Source organism: Pleurodeles waltl, chromosome 9, assembly GCF_031143425.1.
Source record: "Pleurodeles waltl isolate 20211129_DDA chromosome 9, aPleWal1.hap1.20221129, whole genome shotgun sequence".
Classification (NCBI taxonomy): domain Eukaryota; kingdom Metazoa; phylum Chordata; class Amphibia; order Caudata; family Salamandridae; genus Pleurodeles; species Pleurodeles waltl.
The window spans coordinates 124,443,113-124,464,796 of record NC_090448.1 but is presented as its reverse complement, the minus strand read 5'-3'; the positions used below and the strand labels follow the sequence as shown (position 1 = coordinate 124,464,796).

Genomic DNA, 21,684 nt, shown 5'->3' with positions numbered 1-21,684 from the left:
ACATCCCCCATACCTGAGCAAAGGCCTGAAGTCTGCATAAGCAGCTGTAGCGAAGTGTTCAGCAATAAGCATACAGTCGTGGTCCTCTGGCTGGAATCTCCCTTTAGCGTGTATGGGGCAATTAGGTGTTTTCATGATAAAATAACTGATGTTCTGAGAAAATGTCCCTACGCAAGGATGTGTGTGTTTCTATGAATCCCTGAGACAAAACGTTTACCACGTTCACCGGCAACCTATCTTACGGTAGCCTTGAGAGAAACACAGAGTGTTTGTTTAAGAACACAGTTCTAGCCTAAAGAATAGCTAGATAGAGAGAAAATAAAACAAGACCGCACATGTGGCTATTGCTAAAATAATAAACAAAGCTGAATAAAATATATCTAGGTGAAAGTGCACAGCTGCAGGCCTAGTGTGCTAAAATAACATGCATGGAGCTATAATAAAAATGGCTACACAACACTACCAAATCTATCAACGCTTGCCATTGGGATAAGTTTGTGGCATGTTTTTCTCCATACCAGGTGGATACTCCTCCTTCACGTCTGTCAGAGGTTTTATTATTTTTCTTTCCCTTTCCCATTAAGGCATTGCCTTAAGCACTTTAAAAGGTTATTTGCCGGCCATCTGAGCTTTCCTGTGATTGCTGAACCAACCGTGCCTCTTTAATTCATCAGTTGTGACTTTTTTCCTTAAAGGCTTACAGTTTCCTTTTCCTCCTGCCCCATTTGCCATGCCCCAAGGGATCTGAATCTTGTTTTGACATACCTAATGTTTACTCCTTTTGAGCCCCTTCATTCTTGTCCTTTACGGCTCAGCACAATCAAGACTGCTTTTCTGGTGGTCACTACATCGGCCGGGCGGGTGAGCAAGCTTTAGGCTCTTTCCATGAACTCTCCATACACCATATTTTTCCAAACAAAAACTGTACTTAGAACGTGTGCCTCTTTCCTTCCAAAAGTTGTCAACCCATTCCATGGTGGCCACAGTATCACTCTTCCTACTTCTTATGCCCCACCTCACCCTTCCAAGGAAGAGGTGAGACTCCATTGTCTACACCCTAAACGAGCTCTCTCCTTTTACATTGATCACACCAAACCCCACAGGTTGGACAACCAGCTCTTTCATGGGTTTGCTGGGGCAAATAAGGGACAGGATGTTCAAAAGTGCACCATCTCCTGGTGGATTGTGCATTGTATCACAATCTGCTACCCACTGGTGAAGAAACAACCACCTGAAGGGCAGTGTGCCCATTCCATTCCACCAGGGCAAAAGTTACCACTACTGTGTAGCAGGGCCCTGTTCTGGATATCAGCCACATGCTCGACCTTGTACACACAAAATGAACACTACTGCCTTGACAGCCATGTCCAGCCCATTTTTTTAACTTTCTTTTTATTGATAATAACACAATGTGGTACAAAGTCAGCTGGGATCAAGGTCCCATCATTTGGGAATAATTGCACATCAGAGATATTAGAAAATTAAAGAAATTGGAAAAACAAAGTGTCATTCGTACTTTGAAAACCTGAGGTAGTGTTCTCTTCCAACCTATATTAGGCGATGGGTGGGTTTAAAGAAAATGAAGATATAAGGGTAGAGGGTAGGTTATACCTGCTCAAATGAGGGAACAGGGGAGTTTCGCCTTGGAAAGAACGTGGCATCACAGTAATAGTGTGTCTCAGGGTGTCAATTACCAAAAGGGGGGGGGGTGTTACAGCGCGGATAGTGGGTTTTGCGGCTCTTGTCAACTCTTTGGCCAGTTTCAGCTGGAACCAGGTGTCTGTCGCACGACATGGGAGTAAGGGTCTGCCACGGAGGTCTGTTTGGAGTGTTGCTGGAGGGCGACATGTAGTGGGTTTTTAGAAGGAGACGTGGGAATAAGGGACGAGGGGGGGAGAGAGAGAGAAAGAAAGAAAGAGAGAAAAAAAAAAGAGGCATCGTAGGAAAAAGGAGAAGAAGGGAAAGGAAAGAAAAGAAGGGGGGAAAGGAAAAGAGAAGGAAGAGAAGGGGAAAGAAGGGGTGAGGGGGGAAAGAATGCAGAGGGAGAGGGAAATACGAGAGCGAGGGTAGGGAAGCGAGGGGGGAAGGGGGAAAGAACGGATATGAGGGAGGGTAGAAGAGGGGAGGAAGGAGGGAACAGTGGTGGTTCCGGGTAGGGCACAATTGCCCCCTTGTAAGGAAGGGAGCCCATACCTGCATGAATATTTGAGCTTGATCTTGTAGGTTATAGATGATTCGTTCGTGTGTGGCCGTGCGGGTCATGGCTGTGATCCATTCCTCCGGAGTTGGAGGGGTCTCTGACCGCCAGTGTCTGAGTATGCAAATTTTTGCAGTAGCTAGCACTGTGTGCAACAGTCTCTTGTGTGGTCTAGAGAGATCTGGTAGAGAGGTCGTATCTTGCAGAAGTATAAGGGCAGGAGGGAGTGGTGACTGAAGTGACATTACTTCAGCCAGAGTGGAACTCACAGCATCCTAGAGTGGTCATACTGTTGTACAGTTTACCAAGATATGCATCAGGTCACAAGATGTCTCTGGACATCGGCAGCAGTTCGCGTGCAGGAGGAGTCCGGTCCTATGTAGTTTCGCTGGAGACCAGTGTCAGTCATGTAAAATTTTGAAGAGGCAGAATTTCAAGCGTGCCTCCCAGGTACCTATATCTAGTGCCTCTAGGATAGCTTCCCAATTGTCTGGGTCTAGTTCCTGTTGCAGCCGGGCTTGCCACCGTAGGCGTAATTTGTCCAAGAGCGGCTAGGAGTAGAGTCGTCGAATAATTAGATCATAGAGACCCAACATTACTCCCTTGCATTGCCCCCACTGCTGCAGGTAGGCCACTATAGGTGAAGGCAGAGACCCCCGTAGGAGAGATGTATTCCCCTGGGAAAGGCAGTGCTTAGGTTGCATATATTTCCATTCCTGATTCGGGTGTAGGTCGAACTCCTCCCGTAGCTTGGGGAAGGGTTTGAGCACATCATTTTCTAGGACCTGTGAGAGGGTGAGGATGCCTGCCTGCTTCCACTGCGGCCAGTGAAGTACCTCGCCACCTATGCGTAGGCCACTGTTATGCCACAGGGACGCTTGGGCATGTATGAGGGGGTGGACCCCAAACAGTCAGTGGGCCCTTCGCCAGGATGCCCTGGTCGCCGCCAGGATAGGGTTCACAGAGTTAGTGATTGGGAAGTCTGCACGGTAGGGTCCACCGAGTCCTTCATTCGCAGCCAGGAGTTGTCTTTCCACTGCTATCCACAAGGGAGGGTCTGGTATATTCGATAGTGTATTGGATATCTGGGACATTTGGAGGGCTAGGGAGTAGTGTTCCACCGATGGGAGTCCCATTCCCCTGTTTATACGACGGGCCAAAAGTTTAGCTGGTGATAGCCGTGGTCGCATTGTGCCCCATACGAATGATCTAATTAGTGCATCAATGCCTCGTAGTGTGGAAAGGGGCACTTGTAAGGGGAGGAGACCCAGGATATAGGTGAAGCGGGGTACCGTCACCATTCTAACCGCTTGTACTCGGCCCCACATAGAGATGCCTAACTGGGTCCATTTCGCAAAGTCCAGTTTCGCCCGCGTAATGAGAGGGTCAATGTTGTCCGCCACCATGTGTGCCAGTCCTGGGTTGACCAGCACTCCCAGGTATTTAAGACGTTTTGGCGTCCACCTAAATGGGTAGCCTAGGAGTGCTGCTTTTGTGGTTACTCGCGATAGCGGAAGTGCCTCGCTTTTGCCCCAGTTAATGCGGTATCCCGAAAGGGCTGCAAAGTCCTTGATTTAGCTCTAATAAGGCCGGTATGGATCTTTCTATGTCCGTGAGTGTTAAGAGAATGTCGTCAGCGTAGAGGTATATCTTGGAGGTGCCTTCGGGTAATGGTAGGCCGGTTATGGAGGGGGAGGACCGAATGGTGCCGCCAAGTGCTCCATTGGCAGAAGGAACAGGAGGGGCGAGAGGGGGCACCCCTGCCGTGTACCCCTCCGGATAGGGAAAGGATCCAAGAGGAAGCCCCCGCAGTTGACTCTGGCCGCGGGCTGATCGTAGAGCAGTCGTACCATGGAGATAAATTTGCTGCCCAGACCGAATCTCTCCAGGGCCGCGAATAGGTAGGGCCATTCTATGCGATCGAACGCCTTTTTCGTCGTCTAAGGACAAGGCCAGTGCCGACTCTGGGGAGTCCCTGGCCGCCCATAAGGTGTGGCATAGGGTACGCAGGTGGTTCCTAGATGTGCGGCCCGGCACAAACCCCACCTGTGTATAGTATATTAAGGACGGGATTACTTTTCGTAATCTGTTTGCCAGGACGCTTGCTAGAATTTTGATGTCCCCGTTTAGTAGAGAGATGGGCCGGTAGCTGCCACATAATAAAGGGTCTCTCCCAGGCTTCGGTATGACAGCTATTGCAGCATTATTGGATATGGCCCCTAGTGCCTGTGTTTCGCGGGCTTCATTGAGGGGTTCGCATAAAATATCGATCGCCTCTGTCCCTACCCATTTATAAAATTCTGCCGGGTATCCGTCCTCCCCAGGTTATTTGTGATACGGGAGGTCAGAGATGACTTTATCTATCTCCTGCCTGCTTATTTCCCCTCCTAATAGGCTGCGGCCCTCGTCTGTTAGGGAGGGGAGGTCAAGCTTCTCTAAGAAGGTGGCAGCTTGCGCCAGGTTGGTTGGTTGTTTCCGGCGTGTAAAGATGTCTATAGAACAGGGCAAATTTGTTTGCAATTACCTGTGGGTGAGTCAGTATGCCCCCGGAGGGGGAACGAATTGCTGGGATGGCTAAAGCGGCTGTTCTTTGACGGAGTTGGACTGCAAGCAGTCGTCCCGCCTTCTCACCCTGTTCATAGTGTCTCCCTTGGAGTCTCTGTAACGCGAATTGGGCCTGAGTGGTGTACAGCTCATTAAGGGCCATTTGGGCTTGCTCTAGGCTTCGGCGGCCTGGGAGGGAGGGATGTGTTGTATATTGTATGGTTAGTCGGCGTATGTCGAGTTCCAGTGCCGCCTGTTGCTCTTTTCTGTCTTTATTCGCTATTGCTGCATCACGCATGAGCTGTCCCCGTATCGAAGCTTTGGCTGCGGCCCACATAGTTCGGCTTGAATCAACAGTGCCTAGGTTGTCTTGGGCGAAAGTGGTTGCATGATCCTGTAGCTGCAACTTACCTTGGGGGGATCGATAGCGGTGGATCGCTAATCTCCAGGGTTTTCGGCCCGGAGATACCAGGCCTAAGCGGATGGCTACAAAGACTGTGGAGTGGTCTGAAAGGCCTCCCTCCAATATATCGTCCTCCAGGGTGTGGGCCACAAGATTATGGGATAGGAGGAAATAATCGATCCGTGATTGGGTACCATGCACCCGCGAGAGAAAAGTAAATTCTCTGTCCGCTTGGTGAGTCAGCCTCCAGTGATCGACTAAACCATTGTCCGCGAGTATGTCAGTCTGTATGGCTCTGTCTGCATTATTGCTCGTGTCCAGGGGCCCGTCCTGTCCAATGCTGCGTCCCTAGCTAGGTTCCAGTCTCCTCCTATAGCGTAACGGGATGCCCCAATCTCGGTCAGAAGTCGGTTGAGCTGAAGGAAGAAGAGGCGTTTGGGACATGTTGGTGCATAGACTGATCCCACACACAATGTTGAGTCCCCGATTTTTAGTTTGGTAAATACGTATCGGCGCTCGGGGTCAGTCCACGATTTGACGACCGTGAAAGTGAGGGTTTTATGTAACAGGATCGCCACCCTGCTTTTTCTTGGGACATTCTCTGTACCGGGTGAGGGTGGGTTGCAGCTAAACAGGACGGTACCCACCCAGTCATTTCGCAATCTATCAGATTCAAGACTGTCTGGATGTGTCTCTTGTAATAAGGCGATGTCTGTCTGTTTAGAGTTAAGGTAGGATAGGACTTTTTTCCGTTTGATGAAGTGGGTGAGACCGTTTACATTCCATGAGATAACCCGGAGAGGTACTACCGATGCTCCCAGCGGGTTGGTCATCCTTACTTCCTGTGTCAGCCCACCCGGGGGTGTGAGCTCGGGGAGGGTGGAATAGACTCTATAAAGTGACGAGGACGCCGGGGAGAGGAGAGGGGAAGAATTGAAAAAAGAATAAAAAGGAGACAGTGAATCAATGGGGAAAAGAGGAAATAGAATAGAAGGTAGAGAAGGAAGAACGGGATACGAGTCCCGAATTAAACGAACTTTAACCGGCGGGTCTAAAACCTAGGCCGAATAAGCATTGACGCCCGCCCCAGACCCTCGTGTAGGTGTCTCCAGTCATGTCCGGGGGGGGGGGGTTAGGGGGGGGATTTGTTTGTGGCTAGAGGACGGGGGGAGGCCGCGTGTTGGCTGTATCCCGAGGAGGGGGAGGGGTGGGGAAAGGGTGGGGAAAGGACAGGGACAGGTGCTGCTGTTACTAGGATCACTTCCCCTTGGTTGTTCTGAAGGGGTGCAGCATGTATATACCCTGGGACTTAGCATCTGTAGTCTGTTCTGCTTTGCACCAGCTCCCATTGTTAGATCCCTACTGCGCTTATTAGCAGACCGGGACCTAGAGCCGAAACCCAGTTCAGAACCATTTAGTCCCACCCCAGCTACGGCAAGCCGGTGATCTGCAAGAGTGTTGTGTCAATTCCCACACTTCCCGGAGAGTATATTAGACCCCGATTCCAGGTGGAGGAAGTGATATGGGGTATGATAAGTGTTACCAGACATGAGGGGGAGAAAAACGGGGGGGGGGTAGTGAGAAACAAGAGCGATCGGAAGCCATCAAAAACTATCACACAATCTGAGCAGTCTAAGCAGTCCGAAGCGATCAAAGTCTACTGGGGGGGGGGGGGTTCTCAGCGGTACAATGTCTGAAGAGCATACATGAAAAAGAGTACTCATCACTTCTCTGTGTCAGAACTCCTTCGCCATAAAGTTCCTGTATTTCCTGCAACGTTTCTATGACAGTCTGTGGTTATTGATATTGAGGGCTTGTAGGAGAACCGTATCCGTGTTGGTTTCAGGTGGCGGTCACCTAGGGTTTCAGAGGGGATCGGGACTTGTCTCTGTCTGACAGCTGTGTGTGCATCGCCACCGCCTGTAGTACTTGGCCCCTGTCATCAAAGCTTTTTGTTAATCTTTTCAGGTCTCTGCCCCTGGTTTGAGGGTCTGTGGTGGGTCTTCCGTCGGTGTCCAGAGCGATTTCCAGTTGGCCCATACCCCTGGTTTGGTTCTGTGTGTCTGGGGGGGGGGGGTTGGGTTGCTGATGTCATGGGTTGTGTCGGGTCATGCAGCCCCTCTAGGAATGTTTTCAGGTCCTCTGGGTCATATAAGGTTCATGACTCTCCGTTCTTAGTTATCAACATCCTGGCTGGCTCGAAGAGGCCGAATTTAACATCCAAGTGTCGAAGGCGAGGACGAAGAGAGAGAAAGGCTCTTCTTCGGTCTGCTGTTTCTTTGGAGAAGTCCGCTGAAAGGCGGATTTCGAGGGGACCTAGCCGGAGTGGACCTTGCCTTCGGGACATCTGTAGTAGTTGGCGGACCTGCCCGTGCCGTAGGAAGCAGGCTATGATTGGACGAGGGCGGTCTTTTCCGTTTTGTCTCTTGAGACCAAGGGGGTTATTCTAACTTTGGAGGAGGTGTTAATCCGTCCCAAAAGTGACGGAAAAGTGACGGATTTACCACCAGCCGTATTACGAGTCCATTATATCCTATGGAACTCGTAATACGGCTGGTGGTATATCCGTCACTTTACCGTCACTTTTGGGACGGATTAACACTCCTCCAAAGTTAGAATAACCCCCCAAGTCTGTGCACTCTTTGAAATTCCAGAGGGGGGTCAAATGTTATGTCGGCTAGTTTGGGGAGCGTGTCTCGCAAGTAAGAGAGGATGTCTGTACCCTCAATGCCTTCCGGAAATCCAAGGAAACGGACGTTGTTTCTGCGGCTTCTGTCCTCAAGGTCGGTTAACTTGCTGCGGAGATGCAAGAGTTCCTGATCTCTGTCAGTCTGTAAGACTACTTGACTTTCCACAGCCGCTACTCGATGGTCCAGTCCGGAGATTTGTGACTGGAAGCCCGCTATTTCCAGGCGCATGGATCTCGTTTCCGCTGTTAATGCCGTCATGGCATTGTCCATACCTTCCAGTTTGCGACCTACTGCCGATATCTCCTGCAGTATGCGATCCATTGACACTCCTTGAGCGTCTTCTGACATGATGGCGTGTGGGGGGGGTGAAGAGTCCGCAGTTGAAGGGTGTTTCTGTTGGCGCAGGGCTTCGGAGAAGAGTAGTTGGTGGGCAGGCTTCCCCGATGATTTACCCGCCGTATTGCCTCTGGGCATTGCGGGTTTCTCCGTACAGATAGGGGTCTGAGGGGGTGCCCATCCGTGTCACAGTGAGGGCAATCAGCGTGGGCAGCAGAGAAGAGAGGGTGGCGGAGGGGGGGCGAGGAGGACTCAGAGTAATTGGTGAGTTCAAGCGAGTACCTCTCCAAGCGACCTCCTGCATTAGGCTGTTATTGGTGCATACGGGGGGAAGGATCCTAATGCTGGCTCTATGACGGGCAGCGTCCCACTGGGCTGTGTCCGGACCGCGTGGGGGTGAGGTTTCTTGCTGCTCTCTCCCGTATTAGCTTGGGGGTCCGTGGGTCTGTGGAGAGAGGGGTTGCTTTGGAACCGAGGCCCGCTGTTACTCTTGGCCCTCTGTGCTCTCCATACCTCGTTAGTTCTAGCTTTGTTGGAGTCAATAGTGACTTATCGTTATTTCTGTTAGTGTAATATTGCTCCTTTTGTTTTTATATTTATATTGTTAGTTTTCTTTCTCTTTTTTTTTTTCCTCTTCTCCTTCCCCCCTCCTGTACTTGCCTCTCCTCTTATTAGGTGCCGTTTACTCCTCTGTTCTTTGCCTTTTCCTCTTCCCGTCGTTTTCCTCCCCTCTCTGCACGTCGTTGTATTTCTCTCTCTCCTCTCTCCCAGCCTTTCTCTCACTCATCCACCTCCCTCACCTCCTTGTGCCTCTCATCCTCACTTGCTCGCCGACTCGGCCCTCGCTCCTCTGACTTCCATGGGGCTTCTGCCGTTCCTGAGGGGGCCTCCTCTGAACCAGGCAAGGCTGGGAGGTGGGGGCAGCCGTCCGCTGTGTTCCGCTGTTGGTGGGGTCTCTTGTCGCCGATCCCGTCACCCCCGGCGAGGGGGGGGGGTTGAGGAGGTACTGGGAGGCGTGTTACCAACACCGGGCCACCTCCAGTTCTAGGCCGCAGAACCGGTCAGCCCCGTTCTCCCCCTCCGGCACTGATCGACCGGGAGGGAGGGAGGGGCAGGCGGCACCCGGCCTGTTGCCGGCTCCTAGGACCGCAGACGAGCCGCCGCCAAGGTGCAGATAGGAGCGGAGGGCACGTCCCTCTCCCTCGGGCTCCAGCGGGGGACGCGTCACTCCGTGCCGGGGTGACTCCGCCCGCAAGGCCGCAGCTTGGAGGCCTGCCGCGGGCCTCAAACTTGCCCCTCTCGCTCCGCTCAGCTTCTCCGGGGAGGGCGCTTTCCCGCGCTGCGGGTGTCGGCCGCTTGCCTTCACCAACCTCCGCGCCGGCCCCCGCTACGGGGGTCCTCTGGTGCGCCTCCAGCGCCGCCGTCCCCGCCGCGTGGCCCACCGCCGTGCAGAGCTCGGCTCCTAGGCGGCCATCATAGATCGCGGCCAGACCACGCCCCCCCCCCCGTCCAGCCCATTTATTCCTCCAGGACTTTTGGTGTCTAGCTGGTTAGCAGTCCCACCTCCGGGGAGATATTGCTAGAGAATCTCTTCTAAAGTGAGGAGTCTGTGGTTTGAAGTCTCTATCAGATAAACAAGTTACTTGGCTTCAGTAAGGCCTTATCTGGGAGAGATTCTGTCATACCGCAAATTCCTAACCGGCCCTCCCATCCTCCCTTGTCTCCAAACTGGGCTGTTCCTCCAAAGATCCCGCTATGATTCTGAACACTGGTGAACACTGGTGCATTATTTTTAATGTGGCTCCATGTTTTTGGCAGGGAAACAGTCAGAGAGAAACTGACGTCAGCATGCCAAGGTGTTGCTTAAGTAGGCAATGTGACATCACTTCTGATGCAGACGGTGTCGACAAGGACCCGCTTGACAACACCTGTCTGCACAATGGTATTGCTCACGATTTTCCAGGTCCCGTGTGATGCCTAGGGAATATTCTAAGGTGAGGAATCTGCGGTTAAATAGTCTCCACCAGACAACGCATTACCAAAGGTATGTAACTTGTCATTTTGGAAAATTTCATAAAGATTCGCCAAACTGTGGCAAAGGAAACAAAAAAAAAGCACTTCTTAAGGAACCTCTGACCTTACCATAGCTATGCATCGAGACCACCACTGCGCAACATATTAATATTCACTGATAAAAACAAAGGTTAAAGGAACATTATGGTTGGGTAGGATCGTCTGTTCACACATACCATATTAAACTAACAAAATCAATGAAGTTCACCAGTTATAGTTATCTCAAGTAACACTAACTTGTGCCCTAAATTAACTTTAAATTTCAGATGTTGCTGTGATGTTGTCAATGATGTCATAGAACATGTCATGAGTGGTATAGTATGGAAAGTAATTAGCAGTGCATGGCAAGGGCACGGAATATAGTTACGGGCATGACCCACCCACCAGGCTTTTTTTGTACTCTTTTGTTTACAGGACAGAGTCCCTGAGACCTAAAATGGCTGCAGCTGCATCTTTGTTGATGTGGTGGCAGCCAATCAAATCTCATCTTTAGATCACTTGGCTCTGCGGACCTTCCGCGACATGATACATACATACATTTGTAACTTTATTTTTCAAAAACTACAGAATGGATTGAAACCAAATTGCAAAAAGTACTCTTTCTGGACCTATTTCTACCTTTCTGATAAATTTGGTGTAAAGTCACTGTTCAATTCTCATGTGGAAAATTGTATGAAAAAAGGTGTTTTGGTACCCGCCCATTTTTCTTGGGCCTTGCATCATGGATCATCCCAAAACTTTTCAGGGATGAGCTGAGGTTGATGAACATGTTGTTTTGGAAAGTTTTATGAAGATTCCTCAAACCGTGCTAAAGTAATTAGGCAAACCAAAAAATGCTTCAATCTATTCAAGCGTGGTCCTTCCTATACTGCAAGTATTACTTTGAGATTATCAATGATGTTATCAAAGATATCATGAGTGCCGTAATTTGTGGGGTAACAAGCAATGCATGGCGAGGGCGCGAGTTGTAGTTACCTTAGGGCACGAGTTAAAGTTACTTGACGTAACTCCATTAGATATTCTACTTTTTGCCCCGAAGAGGTGGTGGTCCCCGGGGCTGCGGGGGGGCTGCAGCCCACCTGCATTTATTATAATTGAAGGCCCAGAGAGGTGGCGTTCCCCGGGGCAGATGGGCCTTCCTCAAACAGTTAATGCAATTTGCCCCGGGGAGATGGTGGTAATCGGAGCTGTGCATTTCCATGCACAAGCTCGCCTTTTTTTGCAATTACTTTGTGGCCAGAGATATACAAGTTTGGATTTCCCTAAATGTCTCTAAAACTTCTGAAGGGATTTACACCAAATAAGCAAAAGCATAATCTGGGTACGGACAGCTAGCTTTCTGGCAAATTTGGTCTATTTCCGTCCAGTTGTTCGCGCTGTAGACGTGTCTAAAGGTCCTATGAGAATTAACATGGGAAATGCAACGATTTTTTTACCACACAACCCTCCCCCCTTTTTCTTGGCCGCTGCTTGACGGCTCACCCCAAAACTTTCTATGCGCAACAAGAACGACCGCAACACTTTTTGGGTAAGATTTAGTGAAGATTCATCAAACGGCATCAAAGATATGGGAAGGTCAAAAAATGCTTTTTCTATGGAAACATGGTCCTAACTATAACTACCTAGTGGTGTCTGCCACTAGGTAATATGAGTATTTAGAAATGTATGTATATATAATATGTTTAGAAATTGGGCTTCTAATTATCAGAGGTATGCATTCTGTCCAAGCAGGAACCAAAATCCTAGTCAGGGTAAGACAGATACACTCCATGAATTAACCTGTGCTCACCCTCTGGTTGCTTGGCACAGAGCAATGTTGTTTAACTTAGTAAAGTATTTGTTCAGCACTTCAAACAGGGAAGTCGCTAAACAAAAAACACCACACCTGGTTAGAAACGTAGAGCTTCATTTTATGAACAAAGCAAGACCTAAACAGCAAATATCCAATACGTAGAAGTTGAGGTATGATTTTTGATTTTTTTTTTTACAATAAACTGAAATGTAGTGCTTAGAAGCATAAAGGGACAACCAGACTATCTGGTTGCACTAGACTGGGTTAAATTCAAAAGTTCAGGCCGACTGCGATGGAGTGCAGATCGGATACAGTCCCATGTAAGTCCCGTTGAAGTTTTACCTTCTCAAGATTTAGACCGAGTCCCGTTCACGGGGAAGAAGTTTGCTGGGGGCAAGGAGAGAGTTGCTAACGGTGGTCTGCGGGAGCAAAGAGTCATTGGGCATCGCTGACATGCAAGCTGGAGCTTTTGCAGTCACGAACGATGATGCTTACTGTGTGAAGAGACTAACTTGCGGTTGTTTGCACTGGATTTCCAGATGAGCAACAAGGTTCTGGAGAGAACAGACCCGTTCAAGGCTGCAAAGAGCCCAAAAGCTTTTACTTGAAGTTTGGAAAAAAACGCCTCCAAGGGCCAAAGACTGGAGAGGTGCCTCCTCGGGTAAGGAGCTGGCTGAAGACAGGTCCAAGAGCTAAAGCAGGTGAGTTGCAAGTCTTGTGTCCCTAAGACTGCAGGAACAGGAGGCAAGTCAGCAAGCCCTTGGAGTCACTTTGGTTCTGGGATGTAGAGATGCAAGCCCAGTCTTTCTCACTCCCAGACAAGAGAGCAGCAGACAGCATGTCAGCTCAGCAAAGCAGGAGACCAGCAGAGCAGCAGCAGCTCAGCAGACTGGCAGTCCTTGTAGCAACACAGCAGTCCTTCTTCCTGGCAGAGTATCCACAGATCCAGAGGTGTATCAGGTTGGTGGTGTCCGAGATCCAGTACTTATTCCCAGTTGTGCCGTTGAAGTGCACATAGGTCCTCCCATCCTGCCCTGGCTCCAGACTTGATACGGGGGGTATGTAGCCCTTTGTGTGGGGATGGACACTGCCTATTTAGGTGTGTCAGCCACTCCCTTCCAATCTGCCCAGGATAGCCCATCAGGTTGTGGATGGCCCATCAAGTCACACCTAAACTCCCTTTCACTTTGGCTGTCTAGAGGCAGCCCGCTATCTCAGCACCCCAGATGTGTATTGGAGGCAGGGACAGGCACCAAATTGCTAAAGTAAGTAAATGCCAACTTTCTAAAAGTACCATAAAAGGAGGATGGACGGAGTGCTGAGCAATGCAAACACTCACCCCAAGTCACAGATCTGTGTTTAATCCATTGTTCTTTTGCTCACCATGCCACCCTAGTGTGGACCCAGCTGTTGCGTAGGCTCTCATTATTCTAATGAGACTACTGGATTTTGAGCAGCAAGATCGTCCACGGTGTGGGAGACTGAGTCTGACCCACAGTGGGTGACACCTGTCGCTCCAAATCTGGGTTTTGCTCCGGTTAACTAGCAGTGCCTCGTCTCTCCCAAAAGGTAGAGATGATTGGGCAGCCGAGCGCATGACATATACTTCTCAGGGAAGTCGTGCTCACTCAGGTTGCATCCGGTTCTCTCATTCGCAATTCAGATCGTATATAAATGACAATAAAAGCAGTATGAGTTTTAAAGACTGGTTTAATAAAACAACTGCATTTTAGATAGCAAAGCGTGAGCTGCAATAACAAGAGTGACACAACTTGCCAATATTAAAATGGTGACGATGAGAGTGAAGCATAAGAATAACGCTATCATATTGCCACTAGAATCGATGGACTAGTTTCTATCTGAGTCATAATTTGAGCACCGCATGTTAAGCTCTAGTTCTGCCTTTCAGGTTCCCCAGGGAGGACATCGACCCTCATACATGAGCAAAGGCCTGTAGTCTGCGTTAGTATCTGCAGCGAAGCACTCAGCAATTGGCATACAGTTGTGGTTCCCTGGCAGGAATCTCCTTCTTAACGTGTAATGGGACTAGAAAGTATTTTTATAATAACACCGCTAATGTTCTAAGAAAATGTCCCTACATAAGGATGTGCATTTTCTACCAACGTTGGAGACTAAACTTCTACCACGTTCACCGACAATGTACCGAACTATAGCCTTGACTGAAGCACAAAGTGATCAAGAATGTCTTGTTTGAGAACACAGTGCTGGGCTAAGCAAAACAGTTAGATAGATTAAATTCAAACAAGACTGTAAAACTGGTTATTGTAAAAATAACAATGCAAAGCCGAATAAAATATATCTAGGTCAAAGTGCACAGCGGCCTAATGTATTAAACTAACGTGCATGGAGCTATAGCTAAAATGGCTACACAACACAGCCATATGCAAATCAGTCTTCACCCTGTTCCTCATAGGAACAGTCCAGCCTGAACTGCCAGGCCAGGTCCTCCATGGACCGGAAACAAGCATCCTGGGACCAGTTTCAGGGTATGACCCTTCATCAGCCAGGCTAGCTTGAATTCAGTGGCACAGTGAGCACGTGACCAATATCTGGGCATACCCTTCCCACTTAGGGCAACTTTAGCAACACAAAAGGATGATGGACGGAGTGCTGAACAATGCAGACACCCCCCCCGTCACAGATCTGGGTTTAATCCATCGTTCTTTTGCTCACTTTGCGACCCCAGTTTGGACCCAGCCATATTTCTAAAAGTGGCATATTCAGATTAGCATTTAATTTATTTACCCTGGGCACATGTAGTTTACTAGGGATTTAAAAATAAATTAAATTTGGCAATTGAAGTTAAGCTAGTGTTACTATGATTTAGGGGAGAAAACACATGGACTTTAGCACTGGTCAGAAGTGGTAAAGAGTACAGAGTCCTAATGCCAGCACAAATGAGGTCAGAAAGTGGAGGGAGGCAGGCAAAATGTTTGGGGGAAGACCACTCCAAGTCTGTCAGGCCTAGGATCTATATATACAAACACATAACTCAGAAGGCAGCCGTGTGTGTGAGTATCTATTTATCTGTCTATCTATCTATCTATCTATCTATCTATCTATCTATCTATCTGTCTGTCTGTCTGTCTATGTATATGCCTATCAGTCTATATTAACTAACGGCAGTTGCCAATAGGTATTTATTGTTTCTAGTTTCTATATAAAAAGCGTTTTTTACTTGTTAGCGCAAAAACTACTGGAAAACAATATACCAAATTTGACTGGAAGGTAGGCTACACTGAATTTTAAGTGGGGGGGCATGCGCCCCCCGCACCCCAGGTACCACCATGCCCCAGGGCTACACTGTATTTTGAGCGTGGGTGTATGCCCCACCACCTCTGGGGCCATTACCCAAAGGGTCAAATATTTAAAAAAAAAAAAAAAAAACGGCCCCCCTCTTAGAGCCACAGATGGCCCTGGAGGCCACCACTTCCCAGGGCCGGCTCCTGCTATGTCCCGGTTTGCCCACCACCGGAACATAACTGTTTGCTGTGGCTGAGCTACAGCTCTGCAGCTGCAGCCAAGCCATAACAAACACTTCGGGTTTTGACAGTGGGACCTGTAAAGCAGGTCCTGCTGTCAAAATCCTTAGTTTTTATCTGTGTCCCCTTCACGCATGCAGGTGTCAGAGATTAAATGCTTTAGCAAGCAGGAAACGGCGGTCAAAGCAGTTAGCTGGAAAGGGTTTTTATTTAAAAAAAAAATATTTAACAAAACAAAAATAAATAAATAAAAAGGGACCACAGTCCCAGATATCCCATAAAGGGATAAATAAAAACATAGCACACTGAACTTTGGGGGTTCGAGTCCAGCTGGACTCATTTCCCTCAAATCTTTTTATCTAAAAAAAAAAATGTTTTATTTAAAATAACAAATATTTATTTTAATTTAAATAGAACATAAATATCTCATTCTAAGTATATGAGATATACCTTTCTCTCTGTCTTTCGTTCAATCAATTTCTCCCACTCACAGACTCACTTGCACACTCACGCACCCACTGACACCTTCATGCACCAATCACAGACCAGCGAACACACTGACGCACCCACTAAAACACTGATGTAGGCACTCTCACACCTAGACAAACAATATGACAGCCACTCTTACCCTCAGATACTCCCTCTCACACCTATTCTCACACCCTGAGAAGCCGCAGCCAACTCCTGCCACGCACAGCCAAAGCACCGTGCACAACATGGGTATGGGTGGTTAGGGGGTGTTGACCGCAGGATCATGCACTGCTAGTTACCCCACAAATTATGGCACTCATGACTTCTTTGATAATGTCATCGATAATGTCAGTGTAATATTTGCAGTAACATTTTTGAAGAAAAAACTGTGCATTGCAGGGGCACAAGTTATAGTTACCTTAGAGCACAAGTTATAGTTACTTGAGGTAACTCTAACTATAACTATTGAATCTCTATGGTTTTGTACGTTTTAAAATGTGAGCCTAACTATAAAGTCCCTTAAACCTTTGTTTTTTACAGTTTGTGTGTGGGGATGTGGGGGTGTCTAGATATGGGTGTTTGTGTGTGTGTGTATGAGTACTTGCATGTTCACTTAGTTTTGTAAGTATGACCTCGTGAAGTACATATAAACAGTATAACATTGAAAGACATTGCTAACTGGAGTGCAGCTATGTTTCTCCATTATATGGTGCCTTTCGGGCTACTGTAGGACAAGGAAATTGCCTTAATTGTATTCATTATTGTTGTTCATCACCCAAAATGTGCATATCATCTCAAAATTACTTGTATGCTTATAGTATGATTTTTCTGCTGCAATTTTGTACTATAGGGTTGAGAACTGTGAATTATGATAGACCTCATTTAGCTACTTAATCTGTTTTTATTTCAACAGTGTAAGGTTAACAGTAGTACCATTGTTTTAATTTAACAAATTAGCACTGTTTCAAATCAGGTACAGTAAATATTGTTTGCAGGTTTGTTGAGTTCTGCACTCAGTGTAACTGAACGGGGACAGCATGCCTATGAGAATATCTAGTATGCTGTCTTTGCTTGATAATTCTTCTAATTGACATAATAAAAAAACATTGCCTAAGGATACAAAAAAAACAATATATATGCACATACAGGCAAAGACAATGGAATAAAACATTTTTGATTTCCCTAAAATCACTGTTGCCAGTGTAATTGTAGTGTATAGAGTGTCCACATGAAAATATTAAGTCTGTACAATTCCAATTGTCTTTTTTTCTTGAAGGAAGATATTGCTATGTCAGCAGCTGTTCTGGAATCACTATTGAAATTGGTTCTTCTGATTGGTCTTACCATAACAGTTTTTGGTTATGCTTTTTCCCATTTGGCTCTGGATATTTATGGAGGCTCTATGCTCAGCTCTGGATCAGGTATGTAAAATGTGGATTTGAGTCTGAAATGCTGATTGAAGCATACTAATATTTGAACCATATTTACATTATATTTGTTCAGACTAACTATTTATACATGTGATTCTATTTTGCATAGAGGTTGAGGAGCACAAATAGTGGTCTAGCCCCAGAGTTGGATGTAGTATGACCACCATTCTTTGCTTCAGCTACATTATGTAGATCACCTCCTTGGAGTCTTCGCAGTCATGCTAATGGTATGATGAACAATTTGTTCAAGATTTCTCCATGTGGGAGTCTTGTTTTGACTATCTACTATACCAAAACAACACTGTTGTACCAAAGACCAAAAAGAGTACCCTCTGTGGCAGGTGTTCATAATTTAGGAGTTTCACTCAGTAACAATCTAAGTTGATTAAAAAATGCATAAGAAGTCAGTGCAATCTTTGAGGATAGAGTATGAAGATTTACACAGGATGCCTAGCTGTAGTTGATACACATGCAGAGAATACATATTTTGATCAAACCCAAAATAGGTATAATCAAATATATGTAATTAGTATGCATATTGCAAACAGACACCTGCCTTGCAATTCTTGCTGAATAAGCAGTGACGTACTCTTGAACAGAATAATGATTTGAGTAACTTCATACCTATTCTAATGTAAATAGTTTAGGAACTCAATTTAGCACACAAACTAAAATTAGAGAATTTAAGGGAACTGTGAGATAAAATTGGTATACAAATGCACAGGACTTTCTCAAATGTGGTAAATGCATTTAGTGATTTTACTGAAAATTAAAAGAAAAAACATTGTGGCAGGTCCCATCACTATGAAAACCCAAATGCTAGAAACTATAGGTAATTGTTATTAAATGTAACACAACTTTGGAGTAACTGGTAATGGAAAATCTTTTAGTTTGTGGCACAAGTAGTAATTCACCCTGGCGGAATCTCCACCAGTGAAGAATGTTCTTGAGGAATTACCTCAGCCATACACATAATACCGCAGAGCGAATCCTGCTGTCGAACTCTCCACTGGCAGAAAACCTTCTAGCAGTATTTACTACTTCCTCCTCAAATCAGTTTTTTTTTTAAATACCAGCCAACTCAAAATCAGGCCCTCAGGTTACTCTATATATGATTTGTTGTAGCTTTCCTAAACTGTTTATCATCTGCGAAACAGAAAAAGAAAATACTGAAACGTATAGAAGCTAAGAGAACACTGAATCCTGCAAATGCCACTGCAGATCCTTTGTATTGATGCCGTGAGTGTGATGTGTTATGCTTCAAATATATAGGTGCCATCTGTACATGTGTCCTCTTTATCCCCCCTTCCTACGTGATGGAATCTGAAGAAGAAACCTTAGGTGACATTTATTTCCAAATGTATTTATCATTTTTGAGCTATTAGAACAGAATACAGTTTAGACAAAAAGGCATCAGCAATCATGAGTCTAGATGAGGCATACCAGCAATACACTTTTTGAGGACCACTATGGTAGGAATTTGAGCTTATATAGTCGGTTGAAATAGAGTATTAGCAATATATAACTTCTGCTGTAGAACCATTTTAATTTTGATTTCCTCTGCTGTTCCACATTCCTCTACATCATTTAGCCAATTTATAAACTCAGGGGGTCGGCCATGTGATAGCCAACCCCCATTTTGCCAGCATCAAAGCAAGTTTAATCAATTTATTTTTCATCTTATTTTTTATGTGAGATTTTCCTATTCCCAGTTGTCAGGCCTGAGGCTTTAGACTGAGGGTGCACCGCAGTCCCGTTTGGAATTAGTGCACTACCTGCCTCCAGTATTCTGTTAGTCAGGACAGTTCAATGTCCGTTGTAAATAAGTGGCATCCATACCCCGCACTTGGGGCAGTCTTCAGTCTTTTGAGGGTCTATTTTGTGAAGCATAGCAGGGGTAACATATATTCTGTGTATGAAGCTGAACTGGATGAGCCTGAATGGGGCATTGCTTGGGTCAATGCAAATTAGACTCCGTGCTTGCGTTCATTCTGTGTCCGTTAGGTTGGTGTCACAGTCCATCTCTCACTTTTCTCATGCTTTATTCATGGGTTTCAGTTTGTCTTTGCGATCGCTAAGTATATATGCAATCATCTCCCTTTCACTGTCAGCATGCAGGATTATGTGTTGTGTGTTTGGAACTGATGGGCGTGCTAGTGTCCCCCAACTTGGACCTCAGAAGGTGCCTCATCATGAAATAATGTAGAAACTGTCCCGCATCCAGCTAAAATGTTGCCTTATCTTCATGCCACAAAAAACGTGTTTCAGATCCTTATAGGTCTCCAGCTCACAGGCACCGCCTTCCTTCCAGCAAGTCATATTGATCTCCTAATCTGTGGTCTTAAAAGCCAAGATTTTTCATAATGGCAGTGTGTGCTTGAAGGGATGGCTTTTGCCCTAACAAACCTATACCTCTTCCAGACTTGTAGCTCCATTTGAACATTATGTGTCAGTCCAGTCAGTCTGTCCCTGATGCCATAAAGGCAGCTGGTAAGCTCTCCTGGTTTCATGTGACCCTGTAGCATCTGCCTATCTCTACCACCTTAGGGGCCTTACCATTTCACTACAAATTGCAGCTGGACTTCCTCATAGTATCCCTCTAGGTCAGGTATGCATAGTTTGCCCTGCTCATAGGGACACTGCACTATATCCACTCAGACCAGTCGGGATCTAAATTCCTTGAGCATGTGGCGTGTGCATGCTGTACTGGAAAATATTTAAGCATCTGTGCAGCACCAGCATTTTAATTAGCCCTACTCTGCCTCCAATTGACAAGGGTAGAGTGAGTGAGGAGTCAACATTTATTTGCAGATTGAACACCAACCTGGGTGGATTTAGTCCCAGCTATATCTACTCTCTGTGCTAGACTATTATGCCCAGATAGTGGAAGTAGTCCATTGCCCAGGGTACCTCTAGGACCAACAGTCGTCCCTCAGGGAGGCCCCACAGGGCCCCCAACGGAAACAGAATAGACTTCTGTCCATTCACATGGAGTCCAAACTGTTTGCCAAGCCTGGCTATTTCAGACATAAGGTTTATTGAGAAAGGGAAGGGTTGGATAAATACACCAGCATATTGTTTGCATAATGCCGTCACAACATGCCTGAGGGGGACCCGTGTGTACAGGGAGTGCAGAATTATTAGGCAAATGAGTATTTTGACCACATCATCCTCTTTATGCATGTTGTCTTACTCCAAGCTGTATAGGCTCGAAAGCCTACCACCAATTAAGCATATTAGGTGATGTGCATCTCTGTAATGAGAAGGGGTGTGGTCTAATGACATCAACACCCTATATCAGGTGTGCATAATTATTAGGCAACTTCCTTTCCTTTGGCAAAATGGGTCAAAAGAAGGACTTGACAGGCTCAGAAAAGTCAAAAATAGTGAGATATCTTGCAGAGGGATGCAGCACTCTTAAAATTGCAAAGCTTCTGAAGCGTGATCATCGAACAATCAAGCGTTTCATTCAAAATAGTCAACAGGGTCGCAAGAAGCGTGTGGAAAAACCAAGGCGCAAAATAACTGCCCATGAACTGAGAAAAGTCAAGCGTGCAGCTGCCACGATGCCACTTGCCACCAGTTTGGCCATATTTCAGAGCTGCAACATCACTGGAGTGCCCAAAAGCACAAGGTGTGCAATACTCAGAGACATGGCCAAGGTAAGAAAGGCTGAAAGACGACCACCACTGAACAAGACACACAAGCTGAAACGTCAAGACTGGGTCAAGAAATATCTCAAGACTGATTTTTCTAAGGTTTTATGGACTGATGAAATGAGAGTGAGTCTTGATGGGCCAGATGGATGGGCCCGTGGCTGGATTGGTAAAGGGCAGAGAGCTCCAGTCCGACTCAGACGCCAGCAAGGTGGATGTGGAGTACTGGTTTGGGCTGGTATCATCAAAGATGAGCTTGTGGGGCCTTTTCGGGTTGAGGATGGAGTCAAGCTCAACTCCCAGTCCTACTGCCAGTTCCTGGAAGACACCTTCTTCAAGCAGTGGTACAGGAAGAAGTCTGCATCCTTCAAGAAAAACATGATTTTCATGCAGGGCAATGCTCCATCACACGCGTCCAAGTACTCCACAGCGTGGCTGGCAAGAAAGGGTATAAAAGAAGGAAATCTAATGACATGGCCTCCTTGTTCACCTGATCTGAACCCCATTGAGAACCTGTGGTCCATCATCAAATGTGAGATTTACAAGGAGGGAAAACAGTACACCTCTCTGAACAGTGTCTGGGAGGCTG

General features: G+C 46.8%; 1 protein-coding gene across 1 annotated transcript in view; it reads left to right on the top strand.

Annotated features, from left to right (window-relative positions):
• Window positions 1-21,684, top strand: part of RFT1 (RFT1 homolog) — a 100,676-nt gene that overhangs the window by 58,646 nt on the left and 20,346 nt on the right. Inside the window, exon 10 of the mRNA XM_069206387.1 lies at window positions 17,286-17,430. Within this exon, the coding sequence (XP_069062488.1) occupies window positions 17,286-17,430 (145 nt within the window). The remainder of the gene's footprint in view (window positions 1-17,285; window positions 17,431-21,684) is intronic.